The 18,742-nt window shown below is 42.0% G+C and overlaps 1 protein-coding gene across 1 annotated transcript in view; it reads left to right on the top strand.

The window, feature by feature from the left end:
* CD109 (CD109 molecule) overlaps positions 1 to 7,640 on the top strand; it is an 81,073-nt gene extending 73,433 nt beyond the window's left edge. Inside the window, exon 33 of the mRNA XM_063330159.1 lies at positions 2,430 to 7,640. Within this exon, the coding sequence (XP_063186229.1) occupies positions 2,430 to 2,620 (191 nt within the window). The 3' untranslated portion in view covers positions 2,621 to 7,640. The remainder of the gene's footprint in view (positions 1 to 2,429) is intronic.
* Positions 7,641 to 18,742: the final 11,102 nt, after the last annotated feature.

Below are 18,742 nucleotides of genomic sequence, written 5' to 3'. Positions count from 1 at the left end.
TGTTTAAACCAAGAGTCCTTCAGTGGAGAAAATGCCAGTGTTTTGATTTCTATAGTTACATAAAAAAGATGTAAATGGGAAAAACAGATTCCAAGTTTTTTTGGTTTGTGTTGGTTTGTGTTTGGGTTTGGGTTTTTTTTGGTGTAGAGTGTGTTTTAGAGAAAGGCAGTAATGTACAAAGCAAAATGAAAAGCAAAGAAAGATTACAAGCTGCTGAAGAAGAATTAGAGAGGTTTTCATTACATCAGCCAGATGAAACATTATTAAAGATTTGGGCTTGGTTTGAGATAATGCATAAAATATATAGGCAATTTTCTTCATGTTGGTTTGTTTTAGCACAAGACAAAAGACAACTAAATATGCTATGATTTGTACTACTTCAGCTAGGTGAAGATCACATTTAGTCTTTAGTCTATGTAGGCTGAAATGTTTGTTCAATCACAGAATTTTAAACTAAAATAGGAAATTAGCAGATGTAACTACAATGTCCATCAACCTAGAGCATGTTTTAAGGCCTAGTGGCTTAACAAATTAGAGCAATTTTTATTTTAGACAAACACGTAACACTTACTTACAATCTATTCTTCTGTGAAGACAGGCTGAGAGAGTTGGATCTCTTCAGCCTGGAAAAGAGAAGGCTCCAGTACTTAAAGGGGGCCTACAAGAAAGATGGGGACAAACATTTTAGCAGTGCCTGTTACAGTAAGACAAGGGGTAATGGTTTTAAACTAAAAGAGGGAGAAAAGTTTTAGACTAGATAGAAGGATGAAATTTTTTTACAATAAGGGTGGTGAAACACTGGCACAGGTTGCCCAGAGAGGTGGTAGATGCCCCATCCCTGGAGACATTCCAAGGTCAGGCCAGACAGGGCTCTGAGCAACCTGATCTAGTTGAAGATGTCCCTGCTTATTGCAGGGGTCTTGGACTAGGTGTCCTTTAAAGGTCCCTTCCAACCCAAACTATTCTATGATTCTATGAAAATGAATTTTCATGTGCTTCAGTTCCTAGAAGAAGAGCTCAGGACCTAGTCTTTTATAAGAATGCTTTTAGATAGGCTAATGAATATGTATATAAAAAGTCACATATCAATCCGCATGTATAAATATTTTTATTCTATGTTAATACATGTAATATCCATAAATTCTCAATTAATATCAATATTAATTCAAAGATATGAATTAATATCCTTAAGGACTAAAATTTGTATGACATAATCAGTGCTGCAATAGAAAGCTTTGAATTTCAGAAAAAAATTGCTTCAAATATTATTTTACAAGACACCATTCCTATTACTATGTAGCATAGACATATTATTGGTCAACATATATACACAAGCCATGATTCTGAGTTCCCCTGAGAGAACTCCTTCCTATCTAATACAGGAACGTGTTTTTATTTTAATCTATTATTTTCCATCACTCTCAAAGTTGGTGGCCCAAGCTGCAGGTGTATATTTTTTGTGATGGTGACAGTCAGATTCATGTTATATTCAGAGCTAGGAGACTTCCGAGGAGCCCTTATGCTCTGGCATTTGCCAAAAAAGTTATTTCTATGTGGCAGATACTAAACTGGCATAGGTATAAGAACTGGCTTGGATTCCAGGGTTAATATACGTGGCTACTCAGCACATTCAAATGACTGCAGCTTCCCTTATCTAACTTTAGTCAGAGCTAGTTGGGTGTCACTCTTGGGCAAGCAAACTTTTTATTACCTTGAGGCTTGAAAGGAAGCTGAATACCATTTATGTTAAAAAATACTACTAATAAAAAAAGAAATTGCAATGTCTAGTTGGAATGAAAACCTTCAAACAAAAAAACCCACAACACTATGGGAATGAAACGTTGCAAAAGCTTGTTCTGTGAGCAACTACCATGCACTGCTGTTTTTAAAATGAGCGCGATTTTCCAGGCTCCTAGTCTGTTTGGTTGTGTAGCAATGCTTCAGGGAATGGGGGAGCAAAATACAGGAGCAGGAGCTAAGTGCAGTCCCGGATCCAGGAAGCTGGAGCTCCCAAACATAAGAGTGAGAGAGAAAGTGTCAGTTACGAGAGACGTAGCTCTTAAATGTCATAGCCAGTAACCTGCCAGGTAAAGCATCCAAATGCCTTTGTCATGGGAGTTGCTGTGTAGGTAGAGGCACAATTCCTTTTAAAATGCTTGACCGAGGTTTGTGAAAAGATTGGTGTGAGATGGAGTCTATGAAAGCGTGTCTTTCACCAAGCGTTTGCCTGAATATATTGAGAACATTTTGATGTTTTGGGAGAAGAGCAAAGATTAATGCCTGGCTTAAACACCCACTCTGGGAAGTATTTTGCAGTGTATGACGAGCTCTGCATCAGAATTTAGCGCATCCTTTAAAAATGCTTTGTGAAGCTAATTTGTTGGTCAGTTCTCAGTCATTAACTAATGTTAACTAACCTTTCTGTACAGGGAGAAGAGCGGTGAGAAGCTACAATTCGGAAGTAATGCAAAGTATAACCCCTTGTGACTTCTGTGAAAGTGATTGCAGTCTTTGCCACCGAGATGGTTCTCCAGCTTTGCTTCAGCACTCTTCGTTGGCCTCCTTGTTCTGTGGGCTGTTTGTCCTTCATGTAAACTTGCTGTGCGGTTGGGTGCTGTAAAAGGAAACAGATTATGTTTCACATCTAAGGTTTCCATAAATTATCCAAAGAAAATTTTATGTTCAGATACCGGCCCGTCTTTAGTGATTACAGTGACCAAACTCCTGCTGCGTTCAGGGAGAGCTGGGCTGGCCCGTATGGTAAATTTCTGGCTGTGCCAGAAAACTTCTTTTAAGTGTCTGCTGGAAAAACTTTCCGAGTGTTAGTTTCATACTGAAGTTATTTTCTGAAGAAGCACAGAGTTACCGAGAAAGCCGTCTGAGAAAATACAAACCTAGCTCCATGTTCCCATTAACCCAGCTTTCGGTTGTGCTTGTTTTTTTAGGGATATACATTAGTTTACTGTGCTTTTCTGAAATGCTATGTGCTTCTCCGTTGGGGGGTTGGTAAGCAGAAGGCTGGGAGCTTGGTATCGGAGCTCGCTTTGTTCTGTTCTACAGACATGACACTTAACATTAATATTGAATTTCGCTGTATGCTCTCATGGGGAATACTATGAAAAATAAAAGGAGCTGGCTTCACAGCAGATCCAAGAGCCAAAAAGCGCTGCATTCACAAACTGCTGAACGCTCCAGGAAATTGTCAGTCTTTTTTTATCATTACAGAGAAGCGAGGTGGATTTTTTGCCAATTCATAAGTTATTCATGTTTGAAAATAAGGCCTCAGGATGTTCTCATGCATTTTACTCTGAAAGGCTTTTACTGTCAGTGTATCAAAGATGGAGTCTATGTTTGAGACTTCATTTTTCCAGCGTTTTTCAGAAACCAACCTAATTCTCTTTCCATGTGAGAATGCTGGTGCCCATTGGCGTATTTGTGGCCGGCAGGATGAAGGTTGCTTTGATCCTTTTCTAGTTTTTGGAATTCTTCTAGAAGTGTCACTCTGGGGCATCATTTTTGTCTTGCGTTTGCAGTGTCGTCTTGTCAAAAATTGAAGTGACATAACCCTAAACAGCTGTTTATTGCTCTTGGCCCTGAATGCCAGCTGTGCATGCACCTCCTGTTGGTGGCTGGCGGGAGAGGCTTTTAGGAGGTATGGGCTGCACATGCATTCAGTCCAGCCAAACAGTTGACATGCTTGCTTAACTTTAAGCACATCCTTGTATGCTGAAGTGCTTTGCTGAAGTGGGTTGAAGGAGAGGGACAGTGAAAAGCAGCGGGCGCTTTTACACCCAAACCTGCTCTTTGCACATAGGGAGAATTACAGGTCTCTCTGACTGCAAAAACGTGTGAGCTTGGGAGTTCCTCCCTCGTGAGTGAGTGTATGAACATCTTCCCTGTCTGGCAGGTGGTTTCTTCTTGAACACTGCCTGTGATATCTAATGTTTACTTCTTTTTGTAAGGAAGCCAAGCTGATAACATTCCTGGTTACTAAAATGAAGTTAATAGCTGTCATGCAGACTAACAGACATAGAAATTTTAAGGCTATAGATTCTCCTTCCTTCATACTTTTTTGAGACGGAGTGTGCACATATGCACATGTAATAATATGGCAGTCACTTTCCCTGAGCAATTTCTAATTTTTATTCAAATTTTGCTACTGCTTAAAGTGTATATTTTTGTATTTTATGCTCATCTTTACTTCTGCTCACAAAGGAAATTAGTGGGTGGTAGCACGGAAAGAGGCCTGAACTTCCTGCACTGGGTGCCTTCTAATATTGAGGTATAGGTTTTTAACAGCAAAACTAGTATAGGTGGGGTTGTTTGTTTTACTTTATCTGTATTGAGAATTTACAGTGTTTTTCACAAACCTGGGGTTCTGTTCTGTCTCTCTGGCAGAGCTTAGGCCTGGTTCTTTGTCGTCAGTTCATGCTTTTCACTTGTCTTTGGCGCACTGTGGATCTAGCCCCTTGAATAGTTGATTAGTGCCTTATATGAGTGCCTGTGCTGCTCTGAACCACATGAAGTTAACACCATATTTTTTGAAACCCAAAGCACTACTTAGCCAATAGTATGCAGGATCTGACCCTCTGTAAGTCACGCCCTTGGTTACACGGGTCCAAAGCTTAATAGAAACTGAGATACAAACTGAAACATATCTTTGCGTCTCAAATCCTTTACCCATGTATGGCAGCATGGAGTGAATTGTGCCAAGTGTAAGATCTGGAAAACAGTCACACTCCAAACTGGGATGTGTTTTGATTTCTTGGTGACCTATGAAAGCAGCTCTTCTTTTGCCTTTGGGAACAGCAGCCTTGACATGTCACTTGCCTCTATTTAATATAATTTCAAGAACCCAAAGTTCGCATACTTCCAGTTTTTACTGTATGTGGAGCTTCTAAGAGAAATGTTGATACCTGATTAATCTTAGGATAAAGAGGCTTATTTTCTAGACAAGATGTACTGGAGATAAATTACTCCTTTGCAGTAGATAGTAGGAATAAATAAGTTTTATTTTGCAGGCAGTCCCAGCTTCCTGAGTATCCTCCAGAAAAATGGATTTAAACTGCTCACTGTCATTTCAGACAGGGCAGCTTTTATTAGTATTCCTTTACATTTGTTTTTGAGACAAACAACACATGTTTTTAAATGACTTTTGGCTGCCTTGCACACCCTATTAAGAAGCATCAGCCATAATGCACTATGTCACGGAAATTGTCGGAGTCAGTGAACAAACATCCCCTTTGATTTTACTTTTTTCTGTACAGCAGGCATATCATTACAGACATCCAAATCTGCCTCTGCACTAAGCTAGTTTAAAGGTACAGTGTGTATCATATGATTTTAAACAAATGTTTACACCAGGTGGCCTTTAACAGTCCCACACCGATGCCTTCAGTCACTTTGCGGTTGCGGCTAGGGCTTTGAATGAGTTGCAGAGGATAAATTTTGTATTGTGTGTTGGCAGTGAATGGAACAGAGGAAAGGGAGTATTATGTGGCATAGTGACTTCTTTTGTTTTCCACATCGTTATATAGTACCCTTTACACAAATAGTCAGTATATGTATTTTTCCATTGCTCTGTAAAGTCAGTTTTTGATGTGAGAGGGGCCTTTTGGCAAAAGTCTTTAGGAACAAGGTCTTTAAGGAGCTTTAAGGAGTGATGCTAAAAGCAGTCAGGAAAAGGTATTTTGTGATGGAGTTGCCTGAATATTTCTGTGTGCCTGAGATTTCCTTGAAATGTGAGTATTCTCTGGTACTTCCCGTGCCCTTTTCAGCCACATGCTGTCAGTGGACATGGTCTGTGCACAGCCATTAATATGATATTAAATCAGTAAGAATTAGTAATTTATTTAGGACTGAGTTTAAAACACAAACATAATGCATTTTAAAGGATCTGCCCCCCCTCCCCAGCCCCGCCCCGATTCTACCTTTGCTGTCATTCATGATCTTAGCTGAGGCTTTCTCTACAGGTTTCTCTGTGGGCGTCATGTAGGAACCTTCTATACCCAACGCTGTTATGCAGAACAGGGAATGAGTGCTGCCTAATGGGTTTGCAGCACCTCGGAGTCCGCGTGCTGGGCCAGCTCAAGGGCTGGTTTGGTTCCCAGCGTGGCACCACCACGCTCCCATTTACTTCACGAGCAGGAGCCTGCGGCTTGTGGGCATCAATGGCATGTGATATAAGGGGGAAGTGGCCAGACAGGTGCAGGAGACACAGAAGAACCAAGGTCCAATGTTAACGTGCCTCTCTTTTGCCTTGGAAGTCACTGTTGAAAATCGAATCTAAGATTCAAAAATTGGTTTTATTCCATTTTCAAAATATTATCCTAGCAATATTTCTCCAAATGTGTTGTCCAAGTTGTTATGAATATTGACAATATTTGGTTTAAGCAGATTCCTGTAGGAAGCATATGTATATGTGTAGCCATTATTTAGGCTCCAATGTACTATAGTGTGTAATGTATGTGCAATTGAAAACACAAGATCTTCACAAAGTGCCCAAACCAACAAGGTAGCATGATGTCCTGTTTTTCAAAATATACAGTTAGGTTTTTAGGAAAAATTATATTTGGAAAGCAAGTGGTACCTAATGGCATAATTCTTCTGTCTCAAATACTAAGGAAGAATATTCAATTTTCATTCTAATGGCCAATAATATTTCTGCTGTAGCCTCCTTCTGCTACCATGAATCTTTATGCAGTGAACTATATTTATGTGTTTAGTCCTCTAAATACATAGAAGATTTTGAAATTAGATGTTTTCACTAGTAATTTATCCATAAACAGCAGTTATGTGATCAGGTCTTTTGAGTTATTATTATTAGATTTTCCTTTTCCCCATTTCAAAATATTTGACTTCAGCATTGTTTCTTACTCGGTTCATTGTATTTGTGTGTGCAACTTGGAAATATCATTGCACTAATGCTATTCTATGTAATAAAGTCTGACAGTGTGCTGTATTAGATCAGTCCAGTCATTATTATGGATAGCTCGTTATTTTCCGATGTGTATGAGCATTAATTGCTTATATGCTACATTTAAGTCACCAGAACTCCAGTGTTAAGATTTCTCTTTAATCAAATCATACATTTTATTTTGTATTTCTTAGTGGTTACCCAAAGGCTTCATCAGCCTTGCTCAGACCTTACGATGTTACATTATGAATTGATTTTTTGGTTGTGGTTTTTAGTATTGCTAGGTTGGGTGAGTGGGATACTAATACGAGGAAAAAAATACAAAAAGAACCTGTCTCAAAGAAAGTATCATATAAGCAATGTACCATACATTAGCTGTCCTACTGGCTAATACATCTCTTCTTTTTCCATATCAGGCCTTAAGCAATTTGAACTAAAATTCTTGGCTGCCTTGAGACATAGTCAGATACCCATTTTGCCCTGGTTTAGGATCATCATAAACATTTCCTCTTTTGATCAAATCAGAGATGGTAGAAAAAGAATGCCTTTATGGACTGTTTGAGCAAACAGAGGTGAACTAACATGCTAGCTATGCAAATTGCTTCTGTCTTTTCAGATAATAAAACAAATGTTAAGGAACTAGGCTGTTTCACAGGATTTTGGAAAATTGTCATTGATTTATTTTTCTTCAAATAAAGTTTGCAATAGCGATTTTTAAATTCTATTAAAGGTGACTTGTAATAATACATGTCTGGTGTTTGCTTCTTTAACAATGCAGCCAGCTGTAGTAAGTAGGTTGCAGTTTCTGTCCTGTGTCGACCACTGCCCATCCTCAGCACGTCTTGGAGGCTGCCTCACCTGTGTTTTAAAGCTCCTGATTTGGAGTGGTGCAATGGTGACTTCCATGGGCAGGCTGCTAACCACGACCCAACAGATCATTGTTTGGGACTTCTGTAACTAGGGGTCACCACAGTTCAAAAGCCTATTATTGTAGTCAACAAGACGTTATTGGAAGCTTTGCTGTTAACGTCAACAGAATTAGTATAGCCAAGATTGTGTGATGGACTCTGTTAAGGCAGGCCCTTTGTGGTCATGGAGAACCTCAGGAACTGTGCTTTCTGTGAACAGGAGCAAACCTTTCAGATATAGAGCGTATTGCTGTATGGGGCCTGAAGTGGTAGTAAAAGAGCTCCAAGTAATGTTTGTAAATATTTTTAGTAATCTTTATAAGTATATCTAAAGTAATCTTTATAAAAGACCTAATTGAATTCATGTGCAAATTTTTTTTTTTTCAGGTCAACTGCTATTTTAACTGCAGTTTTTCATGCTTAGAAGTTTGGACTCCATGACCCTACCTCTCCCTAATCCTCTTCAAAATTCTCTCACTGTTCCTCCTGCCTGCCCTTGGAAGAGCTTCCTGGCCTGTTTCAGCTTTGAGGTCAGGTTCTGCTCAGCCTTGCTCACTTCTTTTACCCTGACCTCTCAGCGATTCCACCCACGAGCTCAGCAACTGTCCCTGGGCTGATGTCTCACAGATTTACCCTTTCCTTCAGACCTTTCATTGCCTGTCAAGGCTAAAATCCTCTCACTTAATGGATAAATAGCTATCAACTCAAACTCAGGGTGAATAAAGGGCACTTTGGACTTGTCAGCACAGATTTATGAAGAAACATGAAATCACGTTTAAAAAACATGATTACCTGGTCTAGTGGGAGGTGTCCCTGCCCGTGGCAGGCAGGTTAGAACTAGATGATCTTTAAGGTCCCTTCTAACCCCAACCATTCTATGATAGTTTTCTGTGATGAGAGGTTTGGCTGCGTGGATGAGGAGAAACAGTGGATTTTTATATAGACTTTAGTAAGGCTTTCTCTCATAACATTCTCATCCTCATAGATAAACCTGATGAAGTATGGGCTAAGTGGGCTGGCACTGAGGTGGACTGAAAACTGGCTGAACAGCCAGTCTGAAGGGGTTGTGACCAGCAGCACAAAGCCCAGCTGCAGAGCCATCATGGGTGGCATACCCCAGGGGTCGAGACACGCATGATGCTTTACGTGCTCTTGTATGCGCTTACAAAGCTGCATCCCTGCTTTCCTGCTGGGCTGGGTTGGCATCAGCTGGCAACTAAGCACCCATCAGCTGCTCACTTGCTTGCCACCCCCAGCAGGATGGGGGAGAGAATCAGGAGGGAAAAGAGAGAAAAACTCATGGGTTGAGATAAAGAGAGATTAATAGGGGAAGGGGAAAATAGGGGAGAAAAAAAAAGCAAGTGATACAAAGGCAGTCATTGACCACCTCCCACCATCAGACCAATGCCCAGCCAGTCTCTGAGCAACGGCTACTTTGGAAAGTGCCTCCAGTTTTATTGCTGAGCATGACCTTACAAGGTGTGGAACATCCCTTGGGTCAGTTGGGGTCAGCTGTCCCAGCTGTGTCCCCTCCCAGCCTCTTGCCCACCCCCAGCCTACTTGCTTGGAGAGCAGCGTCAGAAATGAGAAGGCCTTGATGCAGCTAAAACATCGGTGTGTTATCAACACTGTTTCAGTTACAAATCTGAAACAAAGCACCATATGGGCTACTATGAAGAAAATGAACTCCATCCCAACCGTATCAGCACACCCGCAAACCCCTCCAGCAGCTCTCCTTCGCTGTGGTTTTTCACGTGATGGTGTGCGTCAGCACTGACAAACCTTATGCTCCCATGGAGCTGAGAGCTAATGTGATGACCAGCACCTACTTACTGCTTCTTGTGTCCTCTACCTGTGTGTATCTGCTGCTACCTCTTCCCTTCTAGTGACATTGCAAGGCTCTTGGCATCTAGGTCAAGCGTGCCTTTCCCTGGGTCGGTACAAGTTCGTTACAATAGGGTTTCTCAGTCTATGTTCCAGTAATATCCTTTTATGGGGAAATACAGTAAAACCTAGGAGTATAAATTTGGAAATATTTTATTTTGATAGAACTTAAAATATCTCAGTTGTGCAGCTCAAGAATCCACTGAAGTAAAATGACTGTATTAGTTAGCTTTGAAAAAAATCCCATTCTATCATTTGTTTTGCTCACCTAGAGCTCTCCCCGCAGTCCCCAGATCTGTAGAATATACACCTATTTCCAGATGGCAGCAGATGATAAAAGATACAGAATATTTCGGTCTTGTTTCTTCCTTTTTTCCTCCCATATGTGTTACTGCTTTAAGAGCTGCAGATTTGTGGGTTTATATTTTTTTTGCCCAGTATGAGAAGATAATAAAGCAATAAAAATTCTCTGCTTAATCTTAGTGCCATATGTTTTAGTTGTGTGTTCTTATCCTTAACACATAACTTATGCTGGTGTTCCTTTAATAGGAAAGCACTTCCCAAAGTGGAAGACGGTTTCATGGTTTTTCTGTTTGCTAAAAAATATTTTCCCTCTGCTCAAGACGTTTGCCTGATGTCTGCCATCTGTTCTTGCTCCCTTTCTGCCTCCTTTCTCCCCGCTATTAGCACATTAGGGACTGGGGAGCGGTAATCTTTAATGGCAACGAGAACTGCAGCAGGCTGTGGCTGCTGAATGTGGAGAATATAAATTTCTAACAATATAAAATGGTGGATGCTGTTTGCAGGTTTTGCATGCTTTGCAAATTATCCTTTTCTTGTTTTCCCTTTGATTCCTTCCATTTGAGGTCACTCCTTGTCGCTGGCACGTTGCTGCAGTCCCAGTGCGCACAGCAGAGTCCTGAGGGGTGACAGGACTGTGGCCTTCGGGGAGTAACTGAGGAGGCGAATCTTCCTGTGCTGTCTAAATAATTGATGGAAGGACATGGGTTTCTGAAAAGGGCGAGTCAGAGCACCTAAATTATCTCCTGTTTTATCTGTTTATTTATGTATTTTTTTTTTATTGTGCTTCTGCTATAGAGGGAGCCTAAGGAGACTGATATCCTAGTGAAAGTATCTTAAGAGTCATCAAGCTCAATAAGTTCAGGGGAGAGAAGAGATATAGCTGTAAGGGGAAGAAAGGGTTCGCTATGAAGTAAGGGAAACCTTGGTTTCCACAGCCTGATATAGAAAGTCATAGAATCATAGAATGGTTTGGGTTGGAAGGGACCTTTGAAGTTCATCTAATTCCATCCCCCCTGCCATGGGCAGGGACACCTTCCACTAGAGCAGGTTGCTCAAAGCCCCATCCAGCCTGGCCTTGAACACTTCCAGGGATGGGGCATCCACAGCTTCTCTTGGAACCTGCTGTAGTGTCTCACCACCCTCACAGTAAACAATTTCTTCCTAATATCTAATCCAAATCTCCCCTGTTCCAGTTTAGAACTGTTACCCCTCATCCTATTGCTACACTCCCAAATAAAGAGTTCCTCCCCATCTCTCCTGTAGGCCTCCTTCAGGTACTGGAAGGCTGCTATAAGGTCTCCCCGGAGCCTCTCCAGGCTGAACAATCCCAACTCTCTCAGCCTGTCTTCATAGGTGAGGTGCTCCATCCCTCCCATCATCTTCGTGGCCCTCCTCTGGACCCGCTCCAACAGGTCGATGTCCTTCTTATGTTGGGGGCCCCAGAGCTGGATGCAGTACTCCAGGTCGGGTCTCACCAGAGCGCAGTAGAGGGGAGAATCACATTCTTGACCTGCTGGCTATGCTTCTCTCAAGCCTGTCCAGGTCCCTCTGGATGGTGTCCCCTCCCTCCAGTGTGTCGACTGTCAGAAGCGGAGCAGCCCCTGAGTGAGATGTGCCCAATGAGACGTGGAGCTCATGTGGCTCCTTTGTGACCGCCTTTGTGGTAAGATATTCTCCATGTGAAAAAAAAAATGCAGTCTAACACAGCCATGAATTACAGGGTTGATTTTTACCCCCGAGCATCCTATGACTGAGTACAGCTGTACGTACCTGGGCAAAGGAGAAGTTAAAACCTCAGTCATCAGAGTTTAAACTAGCCTTGAACTGTGACAGATTAGGAATAAATTGGATGTAATATAGAGTATTGTGCAGCTAAATTTTCATACCTTTCTTTGGAAGCATCCTCATCCTCAGTACTGGGCTGTTTGCCACTGGGCTGTGTTGGGGTCCTATTTGGAAAGCTAGAAAAGAGCCTTATTGAATTTGCAGGCAGCATTAGGCTGGGAGGACTTCCAGCACGGCAGAGACCAGAATTCAAGTTGACCTTGACAAAACGCAGAAATGCTCTAGGAGCCTCAGTTCCCCTTTAACAGAGATAACAGCAGAGCTCTGTGCTCGGGATAGACAGTGCTGAGCCGCCCAGACGCAGCCTGGGGAATGATGAACAAGGTAGAAGTTCTGCAGGAGAAGGCCCGGGATGCAAATGGATCGTTCGCTGAACGCCGGCCAAGCTATTGCATCTGAGAACATTTGTCAAGCTGTTGCAAAAGAAGCAAGCGATGCTGGGTTGTGTAAATAGGAGCGTCGTCCGAAAAGCAAGGCTTTCTCCAGCCAACATTGCTGCAGCCTCAGCAGCAGCAGCTGATCCGATGTGGGCACAGCACTCCAGCAACAAGGGGCTCCAACTGGAAACGGCAGCCGCAACGATCAGGGACCTCGCAGACGAGCTGTATGAGGAAGGGGTTAAAGAAAGCGGTGGTTTAATCTACAGAACGGACGGCAGAGGTTAATGTGCTAACAGTTTATCATAGAGGTTATGATGATAATAATAAAAATAATAATGAGATTTAAATGGCAGCAAGGAGCACTGAGTGCAGATATTAATAAAAAGAGTGAAAGGATGTTCAATACTTAAGTTTCTGAAAATAGCTTGTGGGCTAAATAACATCATGGAAGTCTTAAGGGATGAAATCCGACTGCTGCAGGCGCACAACTGAAAGAGCGCGAAGCCTGATAGTGGGGCTTTTAAGCAGTTACTTACAAAAGAGCTAGGAGGGCCTGTGCTGGACTGGGAGACCAACACAAGCCGATGTAAGACACTGTGGCCGTTCATGGAGGAGCTGTTGTAAATCCCGCCTGGGATTTGGATGTGATTTCTCAGTGTCTCTGACACTCTTCTGTGTCTGGGTCCAGAAACCTGTCATTGACTCTACTCCCATAAGGCCATAGCAAGCGCTTGAATAAACAGTTGCATAGCGGAATAGGCTTATTTAGATGCAAATCTTGCTTTGTGTTTATATTCCTACTGGCAATTTACATTTAGGTTTTGTCTTGTGTTTTAGGTACTGTTTGTTGCATTTGGTATCCTGTTTTATTTTCTTAATTTGCCTTCAATTTTAAGTCTTTTATGAAATCCACACCACTGATTCCTTCCAAGCTGAATACAAGGATTGCTTTGTAGTTTTACCTTATAATATATTTTATGTAGTTTTATGCACTATTGTCTGCCATATTCTCCCAGCTGATCTATGAACAGATGAATAAACCTAGAAGCGTATTTTCTAGGCCAACGCTTTTATTACAGTCATTGAGAATGCAATAAAACCGATTCACTGTTCATGAAAGCCTGTAAGAAAAGAGAAACTCACTGAGTTTATTACAATGCCATTCAATATATTTTATTATTAGAAGAATCACAGAATCACAGAATCATAGAATGTGTTGGGTTGGAAGGGACCTTTAAAGGTCATCTACTCCAACCCCCCTGCAGTAAGCGGGGACATCTTTAACTAGAAATTTGTATACAGTTAAATTTTCAGACAGGTTGAAATCTGAAGGGTCGTAGATAACAGGAAGTTAATTTTGCAGTCTGGTTGGAGATACTTGGTACTGTGGTCTCCAGACTGAGTCACTTACATGGAGCTTTGACTTTCGATTTTGTCAATAATTGTTTAATTTCAAAATATTTATGTATTAAACATGAACAAACCCAAGATTGTATAGGTATAACATGAGAGAACATCTGCAATCAACTTTGGCCATCAATCAAAGCATTATATTTAAAATTCTTGGCTTCAATATTGATACTACCCCTAAATAAAGCAAATTGGGAAGATGAGACATGTAGACTACAGACCAGTTCCTAGAAGGGTGGTTTTGGTGCATGTTACACCATAAAATGCAGAAGCAACCAGAACTAGAGTTTAAGTGTAAATATTGGTGTAAGCATACCCTCTTCCTATATGAGCAGTCCTGGAAGTGCCGGGCAGAGGCATGTGTAAGGGGTACAGAAGTATTGACTCCTTTCTCTTTTTCTAACCCATGGACACCTTTAAAATACCTGTTACCACTCTCAGAGGAGGCACAAGTTGGTGGTGCTCGCTTTCAGACCTCAGTATCTCGTCCCCTTTGCTGTGGTAGCACACGTCTGTCTGGCACTAGCAGGGTGTCTTGAAACCATCTGAGACCTTCGGCATTGCTACTTAGGCAAAAAGGGATTTTAATATGTCTGGAGCAAATAGTGAGAAATCGTATCCCTAATAAAGAGGAATAAAACGACATAAAAAAGAGCCTCTTGATCTGATTCTCAACAGCTGCCTACCAGGGAGGCTCTATGGATTTCCCTGGGGATTCTTCTGGCTCACGTTGGTGGAAAGGGAGGTCTGGGCTGAGGGATACTTTGGGTAAGTGGATAGATATTTCTTTATATTTTTTCTAGAGATGAATGCTTATTAAAATGCTGGATCAAGGGGCAGGGACAGTAATATAAGCACATGTGGAAATAATGTACTGAGAAAGCTCTGTGGTTTCATATGGAGAAAAAAGATAGCAGCCAACTCTAGCTCAGTGGGCAACTAATTAGGCCAGAGATCTCTCTGTACATTGTATTCTAGGTTCAGTACAAGAGCAAATATCAGCAAGGTGCCATAGGATTTTTCCTTTATAGTTTGCAGTTTGATTTCAGGAACGAGCTATGCATCATCACCATAGTGACCATTGAAAGATGAAGGGGTTGGCTGGATGTTAGATAGAGTCAATGTGATCAATGTGTCTTGTTCCTGTGAAAGCTCATTTTCCCTGGTCAGTTGTTCACATGCAGGTCTGGTTTTAATTGGATCTTAGTTAGAATAATAAATATATGAACACTTTTAATGTTTACTAACATTAACAATTTTGTTGAGACAGTTGTAAGGAGGGAGTTTGCTGTTGCTACATATTCTGCTTGCTCCATTTAAAATGGTATGGTACAGCTTTCATGGTTCCTTCCCTGACTCCATCCACTATTTTTCCAATACACGGAGACCAACCACAGTATAGAAGACTTTTATTACAGGATATGGGAGAAGCAAAGCCAAAAAAAAAAAAGGTGTGAATTCTTTGTGAGGAAGCACAGCGTGTGGTCTCAAAATGGTACCTCTCACCAAAGGAGTATGAGACATTTAACAGTGCGTTATACAGAAAACAAAGCCCAGTGTGACCTACCCAGCTTGGTCTCAGCTGCTTCTCTAGTTTCATTCTTTTTCCACTTATTCATAATGACTTTATTCTTCTACATTCGCAATAAGTAAGACTGGGATTTGACCTGCGCAAGGTCAAATACAGGAACTCTCTCAAACTCAAACCTAAACCCCAAGTCCCTCTAGATTAGCACATTTCACCTGGCAACTGGCGGGGCACATCTGGCTTGCGTGAGGCTTGTACCTGGCCCTTTTTACCAGAAGTGATCGGAAAACAGTTATGTGAGCTGCAAGCAAAGCCAGGAGCCACCTTGTACTCCCCAAGCCTGGGGAGCCGCAGGCACGGGGTGACAAGGAGAGGGGCAGTGAGCAAAGGTGGCTGCCTGGAGCAAGAGCAGCCTGGCAGGCAGAACTTGCCATCTACACCAGCCTGCCCCAACGCACAGGCATGAGTTTCATCTCCCACCTGGGGCAGGGGCCAGCCTCTGTGCCTTGTCACCGGCCAAAAAATACCTTTGGCAATGGGATGTAAATCTGTCTGAGAGACAAAGGGAAAGCCGGAGAGTGTGGAAGAAGGAAAGCAAGAGAGAGAAGGAGCAAAACTTTCATCAGGCTGATGTTGGACTGTTGGTGCTAGATCAAAGTATAGATCAATACTTATTCCATGCTAGTGGCAGCAAAACTTACTCTTCAGACTGACATTACATGACCTGTTTTACAGGTCACAAAACACATTCCTACATTTATTCAAGATGCATTTTATTGTCCCGGACGTGAATCTTTTGCTCTGAATCACGTGTAGTGTACGTTTAATGGAGATCACTCTGTGGAGGATGTCAAGGAACAGGACATGCTAGCATAAACAAGCCGAGCAAGAGTCAACAATGTCAAGCTGCAGTGGAAAAAGGCAAACAACAGACTGCGATGTATAAACAAGAGCACAGCTTGGGAGATGCATGACACCCTTCCACTTTTCAGCTACTGGGAATGCCACGGCCGTGTTCTGTTGAGGTCTGTGGCAGGAAACCAGTGGTCTGGCTGTGGAGTTCCCAGGGTCAGACAACAAGGATTATCTAGAAAGCACAGCCACCATGGGGAGGTTAAATGAATTAGGGTTGCTTGAAGCCCCTGGAGGTAGGGGTGTGGGGTAAGACATTTCTCTGTCAACGATGTCTAGCTATATCAAAAACTCTTGAAAAGTTGAGGAGAATAATTTGTTTGCTGTGACCACGAGAGGTAAGATTAGAAGCAGGTGATTAAATTGCAGAAAGAAAGTTTCAGTTTAAACAACAGGGAGAACTTTCCTAATAGGACAAACAAACTGGGGGATAGGCTGTTGTGGGAGACAGCCTGCTTCTTCAGCAAGACACTCCTTAAGAACAAATTGAGACAAACATCTGCTAACAATGACCTGGGTCTGTACGAGTCTGTCTAGGTGGTGGAGATGGCATAAGTAATCTCTTGATGTCCTTTCCGGTGCTGTTTTGTTACGAGCTGATGTCTGCAAGCTCTGCTGCAATGACACAGCATTGGGCGGCTTTTATAAGAGACCTACTGAGATGTGCAAGGCATAACTTTCTGCTGATGCTAAGGTAAGGGCTGAAAAACTGCTTTGGAGTCACTGGAATTACAGTGGGGTTATGTGGTGTAAATGAAAATCTAGACCATAATTCCCTTCATAAGTCAATGCTGATTATTAAAAGCACAGTGAGACTGCTGGGACATGGGCCTTCTAATTTATAACAGGGTTGACAGTATTTGCAGAATGAAACAGTCGCTCTTGAAAACGCCTCATTGGAAGTATGGGATCAGGCATCCTCTAAGAAGGGGTATCAGAGACAGTAATCTGAATTTCTGAGTCTTTCAGGGGTTGTCTATGCCTAATAAACTTGAGCAGGCCACCTAACTACAGATCTGAGTTGCATAAACATACACCAGGTACCTTTTTTCCAGGCTGTTCCTAGGGTGAGGCCGAATCGTATCACAGGTTTTATAGGTTTCAAAGCCCACCTCCTCATTATTATAAAGAGATTTAAATGATAACTTTGTGCTGGTTACAGCTGTGTTTTTAGATTACAGTGTGCGGATTCAGCTTTACAGAGTATGAGCAAGCTACCCAGGGAGTGTTTTCATTAGTGGCTACAATTTTGTGCCAAACTTTGTCCTCCAGATCATATTTCTGCTGAACTTTCCTACTTCTTCACCATTTTCTTCCCCAAGGATAAAATCAAAATGCTAGAGGTTACAAAACCAGAAAAATGATACTGAACATACCTTGGGTACATAATAACTTTCACAGAAAGCAAGGCTGTGATACCCAAGATAACAAGAACACCTTTGATTTTTAGTTATACTTTTCCATGAAAATAGAGCTCATGTTTGCTTGTCTAAACAGATGTTGAACAAATGAACTACTTATCACTGAATTAAGAGTGTGCTGGAGGCAGGCTGTGAGGCGGAAGCGCAGCTCTACACTCAGTACCTTTAAAATACATCTATAGATGAGGCTGGCATCATCCCAATGCTTCTTATTGTCATATTTCTTGCTGTATTTACCGTTTTGCCACATTTTAAGTGCTGTGGGTGGCTGTGGAAGGGCCTTAGGAGCCCAGGACTACACAAGACCCCAAGAGTCAGGTCCCTCCTAGGGTGTCTTAGGCTTAGGAGTCCTCATGAACTTTCTTAGCTCGTAGCCCTGCTCTTGTTGTTCCCTGGCACCGAGGTGGTGGGGAAAAAAAGGCCCCTTCTTTTAGTGACTAAATATCTATCACATGTCATACATTCACTGGTGTACTGGAAAAGTGCCGTATAATGGGTGGTTGTTTCATATTTATCAGTAAACTGCTTCTCCAGGAAAGGTTGTGTTGAGGATTGAACCTTGAAGGGGTCAACTGTGCAACAGACTACTGTAGGGCATCAAGTATAGGTAGGAGACACTGGCTGCTGGACATGGCTTCTGGAAATGACACCTGACAGCCATTGACCTGACTATTCAAAACAGAAACTACCCCTGTTCCTTGTGAGGCCGACACAATTGCAAGACGGAGATTGATGACATAAGTAATAAAACAAATAGGGAATTTCTCTTTTCCTGGTAAGAATACTCATTACCTCCATAAAGGCAACTTGGAAAGAGAACGAGCAAGGACATAGAGGTGTCCCAACATCTTTATACTTTTAGCTCTTGAAAAATTCTTTGTCAGATTCTTTGGATGTTTTCAAATATCCCATTAACATTTGCAGAAGGCAGTCCACCCTGGTTGTTCAGCAGCGCTGCTTGCGAGAGCTGCTAGTCACCATTTCAATTGACTGAGAGAATGACAGAGAATGCAGCTGGTAGCACAAACTTGTCCAGCAGAAATCAACCAAACCCAACCTGCAGGACCACGTGGGAGCGGTGATAACTGTAGGGAGAGATTTTTGACCTCTGCGAGTTGCTAGTTTTGCATATCCATATGTGCACGGCCTGAAGAGAAGCACAGCAGTTTGTTATTTTCCGTTCTACAGCTTGCAGCTGCATATATAAACACTTTAAATTTGAAATCCTCCCAAAT

The sequence above is a fragment of the Chroicocephalus ridibundus genome, chromosome 3, assembly GCF_963924245.1.
Source record: "Chroicocephalus ridibundus chromosome 3, bChrRid1.1, whole genome shotgun sequence".
NCBI lineage: Eukaryota > Metazoa > Chordata > Aves > Charadriiformes > Laridae > Chroicocephalus > Chroicocephalus ridibundus.
The sequence above is the reverse complement of the archived record's forward strand: the minus strand, read 5'-3'. Positions and strand labels throughout refer to the sequence as shown.